Here is a 9,938-nt window from a genome sequence, read left to right on the forward strand (position 1 = left end):
CAGCATGAAGACCTGGTTAAAGGGTTGCAGAGTTAGGAGGGTTGAGAACTCCTGTCTGAAAGGACCCAGGAATCGGAGTTGCTGGGTCTGCTCCCTGGCCCCAGACTCCCTTTCTCCCTGGAACATACTCTTGACCCTATTCTGAGGGTCACCACTGAGCCCCATGGAGGTGGCCTCATAGCCTGGATTACACAGGGTCAGAGTCTGGGAGGCCAAGCAGAGCTTCTGAGGCCAGGCTGGCTCCCAGCGTCCTAAGGTCTGGGTGGGAACCAGAGAGGAGGGCAGACGGCAATGTGTTGACTCTTGGAAAGTTCCTGCCTGGTATCTGGCTTTACAGTTTAAAGAGTTGCTGGCTGCCTCTGCCCAGAGCCCTGGCTCCTGTTTAATATTCTGCTGCCTGGTTAGTGTTGGGCTTGGCTCCTGTGGGGCTGCAACTCACGGCTGGAAACGGGAGCCAATTTTCTGTCTTCATCTCACAGTGTTGTGACTGGAGGCAGACCCAGTTCAGGCCGACAAGGGCTGTGGAAACAACTGCCGAGTGTCTGCCTGCTTCACCCCGGGAGGAGAGAGTGTGGCCGAGGAACTGGGAGGAGAGACAAGTGCTGGAAGGACCCTAGGACTTCTGTCCTGCCCCTGTCCCCCTCCCCCATTGACAGCAGATTTTATCAAAGGGGACTCCTAGAGGCTTGAATAGAAAATTGATTTCACCTTATTAATAGAAGGGAAGCACAGGGCTTCTAGCCCTTCCTCTTAGAGGTGCGTTCGTAAGATCGGGAGGAAAATGTATTTAGGATACAGAGCAGCTGTCTGAGAGGGGCTGAGCGGATCCGAGAACAATAAGAGTGGGCTCTAAAGATCCGCCCTGAGATGCAGGCTGCCATTTGCAGTAGCTAAGCTGAGAGCAGCAAGAGTTTGCTGAGGTGTCCTGGGAAAGGTAGTCTGACGGTTTGGTATGAAGGGAAAGGAGAGGAACTGAAAGCCTTCCCAAGTACCAGAGACCATCATCCTCAGGCTGGCTCCTAACCCAGGCTGTATATCTCTCCAACTCACCCACCCCTTCTTTTCCAGGTCTAAGGCTGTCAGAGATGACGCTGGTTCTGTCCATGAATAGATTCTGCGAGCCCATTGTCTCAGAAGGAGCTGCTGAAATTGCTGGGTACCAAACGCTATGGGAGGCTGACAGCTACAGAGGTGTGAGCCCCCCAGGGCCAGCACAGCTTCCTTTGCAGGGAGACCGAGGAGCCAGCCCTCAACTGGCAGGTATTGCCTTTGGCCTTCTCCTTAGGAGGTGGTGTTCAGTCAGGCTGGGCTCCTTGGGAAATCCTACTTAACTTGCTCTACAGTCCATCTGCTGTGGACATCCTGGAGCAGTGGGTTTTTGGTTTTTTGTTTGTTTTTTAAGGGTCTGAACCAGATACTGAAAGTTTGGATTCAGGCTTTGTGTCCTTGGGAAGTGAATGGTCCTCGGGGATGTACACATCACAGGGCCCACAAGCAGAGCTTCTGCCCCACCAGGCATAAAGAAGTCTGCACCCTTACCACAGCTTCAAGCTGCTCTTCTTCATGAAGCACACAGTTGATAAGAAAATAGAAATATATTCTTCTGGGCTTTAATTCTAATAGTCTCACATAAGTTCCTTTGAGTGTTTATAAAGCGATAGTTTTTTTTTTTCCTTTTAAAAAGAAACTGAAATGAAAGCTTCATGAAAGTCTAGTTTCTGAAAAGGTTTTAAAGTCCTCAAAGGAGGCCCTGCTGTATTCATGGTTGACGTGTTAACACTACCAGAGTGAAACAGCATTTAATCACTCCAAATGTTAAGCTTCCATATGTAACTTCGTATCTTAAAAGAAAAGCTATTATAACTCCATGTATGTATGCATTTGTTTACTAACCCTGAAATCAATTCGTACCCATGATTTACTACCTCTGTGAGGTGGGGTCTGAGTCAATGCTGGTATTGCTTTGGACAGGGTCTCTCTCTCTCTCTCTCTCTCTCTCTCTCTCTCTCTCTCTCTCTCTCTCTCTCTCTCTCACACACACACACACACACACACACACACACAACACACCACCACCACCACCACCACCACCACCACCACCACCACCAACGCCATCCATGAATTCCGCTGTTTGCCTGTACAGAGAGTTAAGATCCCAGGCATTTAGTAAATGCTGAAAGGTGGGTGACATTTTCCTCTGATGTGGCCTGGAAATCTTTACCTTCCCAGACTCACAGGATTCAGTCCGCTGGTAGCTGCAACTATGAAGACAAATGTTTGTTTTTCATCACTGCGTATACAGTCAGGGATGTAGCCAAGTTATCCACTCCAGGGAAAGGAAATGAAAGCATTTTGCTTGGAGAACCGCTGGCAGGCTTCGTGTCATTTGTCTATCTGATTTATTACTGCAGGATCACATTACAGGGGAATTCCAAATCCTATAAGCACATCCAAGGTCACATATTTCAAGAGGAAGTACACAGAAGAGGAGGATTCTCACCCAACACTCAGCAGCTGCAGCCGTAAAGTATGTTTAAACAGCAGTTACTTTATTAACAGTTACAATGTCTTGTGGCACTGGCTTGAACCATTTCCAGACATTAAATTGTCCCACCCAAGCAACAGAAGAGAGCCACTTCTTTATGGGACTACATGAATCACTGTCACTTTGGTGGGGGGAACCTGTACTGGATAGCACTAAGTCAATTTGTCACAAGCTAAAGTCATCTGAGAGGAGGGAAGCTCCATTGAGAAAATGCCTCCGTAAGATCAGGCTGTGGGCAAGCCTGTAGGGCATTTTCTTAGTTAGTGATTGGTGGGGGAGGCCCAGTCCATTGTGGGTGGTGCCATTCTTGGAATGGTGGTCCTGGGTTCTATAAGAAAGCAGGCTGAGCAAGCCAGTAAACAGCTCTCCTCCATGGTCTCTGCATCAGCTCCTGCCTCCAGGTTCCTGCCCTGTCTTGAGTTCCTGTCCTGATGTACTTTGGTGATGGCCTACAGTGTGGAAGTGGAAACCAAATAAACCCTTTCCTTCCCAAGTTGCTTTGGTTATGCATTTCATCACAGCAATAATAACCCTGACTAGGGCAGGGCCTGTGTTACTTTTCACAAGTACTTGAAGAACCAGACAGAGATTCTCTGCCTGGAAATAACCACAGTATGTACGGAAGAACACATCTTTTTGTGGATAATTTAATACTCTGGGGCTGCACTGAGGCCCAGGGCTGCTCTTTGATGTCACCTGTTGGGAGATGCACTTGGCTTTCCTGACTCTGGTCTGAGCTCTGCCCACAAGGCTACTTCTGTGTGCTGGTTGAGGTGGTTGTTCAGGAGTTTTCCTGGGGGGGGGTCAATATATTGTCCCTTGGATACGTACATAGAGCTGTTTGTGATACGTTGTGACATATGTCAAGTTTGTTAAAATCCAGAATTAATTCCCAAGGAAGGACCAAAGATAGCTGTTTTTCTTTCCACACAAAATAAGGAAATACAAGTGCATGAGGTGAAGGACCGGGTGCGTGTCTAAGCTTAGGTTCGTTTTCCTCTGTGGTTGCCTCCCCTCCAGAACTGTGCCTCCAGCTCAGCTTCTTCCACCTCTCTGTCCCCACCCCGCCGGCTGCCTCCCCTTGCCCACCCCTCTCCAGGCTTTAGCAGTTGCTTTTGCCTGTTTGTCAGGAGGCACCCATGTTTGTATCTGTAGTTCCTGTGGGTGCTGCATCTGTGTCCACTTTCCAGTTGCTAGTGAGATGTGTCAGCTCTGGAGAAAGTTCAAAGTCTACCTGGGCTTCGTTGTGAGTTCCCAGGCCGCCTAGGCTACATAGGCAAGGACATGTTTGCTGCTTTTTTTTTTTTCACACACACAAAAAAATGTTAACAATAATAGCAATTGCTAACGGACCATCCTCCACCCAGTGTCAGCCTCACTGCCCAGGACTACATCCCCAACTCCAGTTTCTGTCAGCGTGTGTCTCTTTCCTGTCAGCTCCACAAGCCAACAGGTCCTACCTAACCTAGCCTCACTAACTACAGTTGCCCTCTGATCAAATAAGACATGTTACAGGTGTGAAAACCCAGAAGTGTTCCTTGGTGGTGTTGTAATTTAAGAAAAGCAGCTCAGGAGAGAAAGACGCCACGTGACAGGGTTCAAGCAGAGGGGCTTTTTATTAGGAAAAGGGGTCATAAAAAGGGCAGGGCAAGGGCATCCTGGAGTTCGGCCTCCATAGACAGGAGCAGCACGAGAGAGAGGAAAGAGGGGCAAAAGGGGGGGGCACAGACAGAGAGGAAAAGAAAGAAGGAGAGAGAGAATGATGGAAGATAGGCAGGGTGCTTTTCAAAGGGAACACAGTGAATGCTCACAGATGGTGCTCTTAGTGGCTGCAGCTGAGGGTGTATCCTGTCTGAACCCCAAGGACAGGTCAGTACAGATGGCCGAATACTAACAGTCGGCCCAGTGCAGACTTTGACATGTGCCCATTAGAACCTGCATCTCAAATCTTTAAAAAACATGTACTGGAGCTGAGAAATGGCTCAGCAGTTAGGAGCACTGGCTGTCTTTGCAGATGACTGAACTGTGTTCCTAGCACTCACTTGGCAGCTTACAATTGTCTATGACTCCAATTCCAGGGATCCCATGCCCTTTTCTAGCCTCTCTGGGGTGGGGATGAGGTACTCACATAATACATAAATAGACATGCTGGCAAACACTCAAACACAAAAATAATTTTTCAGCCAATACAGATGGCACAGGCCTTAATCCCAGCACTCAGGTAGCAGAGGCAGGCGGATCTCTGTGAGTTCAAGGATAGCATTGTTTATACATTGAGTTCCATGACAGCCAAGGATAGAGAGGCCCTGTCTCAAAAAAGTAAAATAGTAATATAAATTTTAAAAAATAGATAAGAAATTCAAAACGCACTGCTGTGAAATGCATGAGTGTGCCTGTGCACAAAGCAGTGTGATACATTTTGACCAGCGTACCCTTGTCACCAACATCGACGTCAACCGGAATCCTCCCTGTACTGCTTTGGGTCACCATCCCCTTAACCACACAGCAGCTGCCGGGCAGCCTGGCTTCTGACAGCTCTGGTTGACTCTGTCAGCTTCTCTTTCACCGTGACTTAACCACCTGAGCCTTCTGGCTGGCCCTGCTAAGGCTCACCTAGTGACTGGACCTTCTTTGACGCCCCAGAGAGTCAGGAAAAGGTGGGGACGGGCATCCACAGCACAGGGGCCAGCCTCTGAACAGGCGATGCTCCATTTCCTAAGCCTTCTCCTGTCCCTGATTTTCAGACCATCTCCATTTTTGAGGAGCGAGCGCACATCCTTTACATGTCCCTGGAGAAGCTCAGGTTCATCGATGACCCCGAGGTGTACCTGCGGAGATCTGTCCTCATCAACAACCTGATGAAGAGGATCCATGGGGAGATTCTCATGCAGAGCAGCTGGTGCCTCCCTGCCTGTTCCCTCAGTGGCGCCTCTGCCCAAGAGTGGTTCCTGGCTCAAGACTGCCCGTACCGCAAACGGCCCCGGGTGGCCAAAGAGGAGTGGGAAAAGCTCCACACGTGCTGTTTTTACCAGGAGTGTGGTGGTCACTGCCTGAATCTGCCCCTTTCTGTCAGTGCTGGCGTTGGAAGCCCTTCAGCCACTGCCACACCCCCCTCCTCCTCCTCTCCCTCCCCCTCCTCCTCCTCCCTCTCCTCCCCCTCCTCTGCCTCCTCCTCCTCTTCCCCTCTGCCATTGCCTAGTTGCTCCCACCATGTGGACTTTGATGTAGGCAGCACACCTATTTACAAGAGCGATGGCCAGATACCGGCCAATGAAATTTTTGTCACTAGTATTAGGTCCCTTGGTGTCCAGGAAAAGGTCAAATTCAACGGTGGGAAAGTAAGTCATGACACCAGCAGAGACAGTGACGGCCAAGAACCTCTGGGAAATGACCTTGATTTTGAGTGCAAAAGCCAATTTTATGATTATTTTGAGACTGGATATAATGAGAAAAACCACATGAGTGAGTCTTGGAAAAAGTCTTTGAGGAAAAAGGAACTTTCCCCAAGCAATAAACTGTGCTGCGGCAAAGGGAGTAAGATGTGACTGTCTCCCACCGCACGCAAAGCGCGAGCAGCATGAGCGGTTTTCATTTTGAATGGATTTTGTAGTTTTGTACAACTGGTAAAATTATGCAGTGAACACGCCGCGTTGTTTCGCTGCCTGGAGAGTAGATTGCACAGAACATCTGTATAAGAGGCATCCACAAGCCAATTATTAATGTGATTTTGCCAAGGAAAGCCAACTTCGTGTTTGAAAGTATATCTTAGTTTTCTTTTAAAAAAATATCTGTAGATTAGGTTGAGGACATCATGCCCTTGTTATATTCCCACTGCCCCTCCAAGGAGCCCGCCGCTTAGCCAAGTTCAACATGTTTGCCAGTTAATTAGGTAGTTATTTGGTAAACAATATAACCAGCAGAGATATCTGCATCTTCAATATGGTACAGTATTTCTTTCTGAGTAGAAGACTGGAGGCAGGAAGATAGGTGAGATGGTTTTGTGAGTTGTGACATGTTTGTGTTGGACAGAATGAGACAGACAGCAGCACTTCTGGAGGGGCAGCAATTCGGGAATTGTGGAGACTGTGCCCTTCGAGCCCCTGGCTTGACTGTGATGGGTAATGGATGACTGGGGAGGGTGTACAGGGCCGTCTTTATGGGGTGAGTAGGGAGGGGTGTACAGGGCAGTCTTTGTGGGGTGACTGGGGAGGTGATTACAGGGCGGTCTTGATGGGATGACAAGGAAAGTGGTGTACAGGGCGATCTTGGGTGCCTTACTTTATCTTAATTTTTGCCAGTGTGAAAATTAAGGATAAATCAGAGTTACAGCAGGGATTTAACAAATAGGAAAAAAACACACAGGGTGGATCCATGCGGTTTGGAAACTTAACTTTGAACTATTGTGTTCAACTTTTGATTCACCATCTTCTTCTTCCTTTGTTTTTGACGCCTAGTGGCTGTGGTTCTGACATTTTTTGGGTGGAGATGGAGGAGACAATAGGGAAGGTCCTTAGGAACAGAGAAGGCTGCCTGGGCTTTTCCATGGCAACGCACCGTTGTTGGGTCTGGGCTTTCTGAGCTTTGAATTGTCTTGTTTTCTTGTCCAGTGACGTTCACAGCCCGTGGCATGCGTTATACACGTTATACTTTGACCTGTTTTGCATCATTCCATACGTTTAGACTCCTAAGAGCATGTGGTTTCTATATATGACTTTTGCTGTTGATTGAGAAGCACAATGTTAATAGATGACGACGTGGTAATCAATACATTTTATCTTCAAGAATGTAAAGATTGTAGGTTTTGGAACGTTATTTTGGAGAAATGGGACTTGCTCATCATTGTAACTGTGTATTTGGCCGACGCACTACTCAAACAATACCTTGAATTTGCACATGGCCGAGTGTCCTCGGCACTCTGGCCCAGTCCAGCCAGCTCCTCCTCCTCATAAAATGTGTTCCCATTTCCAAGGCCAAGGGTTGGCCTAGTTGACTTGGGCCTTTTAAAACGACTATTCACAGGAACCAAATGCCAAATGGAGGCTATAGGTAAGTTCTCCCACTTTCTCCAAGATGAAGCTTTTTAAATTATTGCTATTAATATTAAATAGGTCTCATTCATACAGTGTATGAGTAGATCATTTGGGAAATTGTCCGCAAGGACCAATTTTTAAAACATGTTCCTGTGTTATAGCTGAATAGTCTAGTAATGTTTTGTCCTTTATTTTCAATATTTGATGAACATTTTGGTGTTGAAATTTTAGGTGATAGATGCTAGTACATGACCGTGTTGTAATAAAGTGAGGTTTTCTTGATATATATTTATTAAAATGATCAAAAAATCATTAAGTTTTTTTTTTTTTTACAAATTTTATTTTAATGGCTATTTCTGTTTTCCATGTTTCTCTCTATTTAAGACAGAACAAAATCTTCAAAATGTCTAGAGATAGTGCATGGTGACCACACAGGTGTTTAAATAGTAAACCTGGTTAGAATGAGCCCAGTCCTGAGCCGTAGGTGATGGCTTCCGCAACACTTCAGATTATGAAGATAAGGTGTGTAGAATCGGTTTTAACAGCCAGAGAATCGACAGTGGTTTCCCCTTCAATCCTGCATCCATGTTTCTTAGAAGCTAATGTTTTATTTGATAAAGGGGGAGGTCGAGTTGAAGGCAAATTAATTTGTCAAACATATCAACCGTATTGTAAGTGCAGTGCTGTGCAGAGATTTAAATATGAAAGAATGGGTTTGCCCCTTTGCTTTTTAACCCCGGCATTTCCAGACAGTGTGATGGTCTGGGTGTGACTGTCCTGTGTTATTTGAGGGGTTAGCCCAGGATGACTCAGGCCCTCACCCTCACCTCAGGCCTCTGCTTCCCAAGGGTTGGGATCTGCTCCAACTCTTTTTTATGTGGACAAAGCCTTTGAGTTGGCAGTGTCTGAGGGTGCCCTCACCTGAACAGGCCCTTCTCAGCAGAGTCTCTCCTTCACAGCATAAGACTCAGTTACTGTCAGTCTTCTGGGTTTTGTTTTAGGACACTTATAAAATAATAAAAGAAACTTTTTTCTAAAACAAACAACAAAAACAAAAGGCCCTAATCAGACATCTAGATTACAGAAATTCCCTGTGGTCGGTGTGAGTGTGTAAGCGATTCCTCTGTGGCTTGAATCTACCCAGGCAGCACTGGTTAGATCACCCCGGTGGCTGGTGGCCGAGGTGAGTGAACCCCTTAACTGGGTTCTTTCTGAAGCTGGATGCAGTTCCACATACCTTTACACCCAGAACTGGGGAGGTGGGAGACAGGAGGATCCCTGGAATTTTTTTGTGAGTGTCCTAGCCTAATCAGTGAACTTGGAGTCACTGACAGACTCAGCGCCCCCCCAAAAGAAAAACAAGGGGACAGCTCCTGAAGCACAACCCTTGAGGTTTTCCTCTGGCCTCCAAACAACCACCCACCCATGTGTGCATGTGCACACACATGAACACAGGCATGAAAGTACAAAAAAAGATTCATTGAAGAAACTAACCAACCAAATAACCAAAGTGGTCCTGGGCTGTTGAGTCAGAAGAGCACTTGCCCAGCCTGCACACAGCCCTGGGTTCAGTACCCATCATTGCACAACAGCATGGCCCACGAGATGGTAGACACCAGAGGGTGAGAGGTACAACTGCATGGCAAGTATGAAACCAGCCTGGGATACTTAAGACCTGGTGTAAAAAACAGAAAAAGAAAAAATTCCTGCTCCCCAACATTGCCCCCGAAAAACTTCTGCTTCCTGTTTGTAGCCCAGTCATTCCTGTCCCTTCCTTCCCAACAGAAGGTAGTTGTAGAAGATGATACCACAAAGGCACTGTCTGCCCCAACTCTTTATTTTTTTAGGTAGGGAACTCTATGCAGACAGGCTGGCCTCAAACTCATAGAGATCCTCCTGCCTCTGCCTCCCAAGTGCTGGGATTAAAGGTGTGCGCCACCACCAGCAGCTGCCCCCGCTCTTAAAAACGTGTTACCTGCACTACACCTTGAAATGGTCTTGGGCATAGGATGCTGGGGTAGGGAACAAGGAGGCTGATGAGAAAGATTAAAACCACTAGAAGTCACCGTTTAATAATCTGTTGTAATTAGCAAAGCATCTTTGATGTGATCTTTCAAGTCAATAAGACTTACAAGGTTCTACATGCTACTCTGTCTCACAAGTGTTCGAGCATGCAAATGAAGGTGTCTGTTTCCGCAGTGGTGGGTATCAGAAGCCACACAGGAAGCAGACTCCCTCAGAGCGTGGCTACTACCTCTCCAGTCAGAACATGTAGCACCTACAGCTGCACCAATTACTTCCTTTCTGAGAATCAGAGCAGAGAGCTGGAAGGAGACCCGGGCACTAGGAATTGCCTATGTCAA

The 9,938-nt window shown here is 47.1% G+C and overlaps 1 protein-coding gene across 1 annotated transcript; it reads left to right on the forward strand.

The window, feature by feature from the left end:
- The first annotated feature begins 1,085 nt into the window (after positions 1 to 1,085).
- Positions 1,086 to 6,090, forward strand: Sertad4 (SERTA domain containing 4). The gene is made up of 3 exons (XM_035444893.1): positions 1,086 to 1,260; positions 2,412 to 2,527; positions 5,290 to 6,090. Exons 1-3 carry the CDS (start codon positions 1,086 to 1,088, stop codon positions 6,088 to 6,090), a joined length of 1,092 nt encoding a protein of 363 aa, XP_035300784.1.
- The last annotated feature ends 3,848 nt before the right edge of the window (positions 6,091 to 9,938 follow it).

Source organism: Cricetulus griseus, chromosome 5 (genome assembly GCF_003668045.3).
Source record: "Cricetulus griseus strain 17A/GY chromosome 5, alternate assembly CriGri-PICRH-1.0, whole genome shotgun sequence".
Lineage (NCBI taxonomy): Eukaryota > Metazoa > Chordata > Mammalia > Rodentia > Cricetidae > Cricetulus > Cricetulus griseus.

Coding starts and splice junctions, on each gene's coding strand:
- Sertad4 (XM_035444893.1), top strand. CDS start 1,086: ATGACGCTGGTTCTGTCCATGAATAGATTCTGCGAGCCCATTGTCTCA. Junction 1,261..2,411: donor AGCCAGCCCTCAACTGGCAG/GTATTGCCTTTG, acceptor TTATTACTGCAG/GATCACATTACAGGGGAATT. Junction 2,528..5,289: donor TCAGCAGCTGCAGCCGTAAA/GTATGTTTAAAC, acceptor CCTGATTTTCAG/ACCATCTCCATTTTTGAGGA.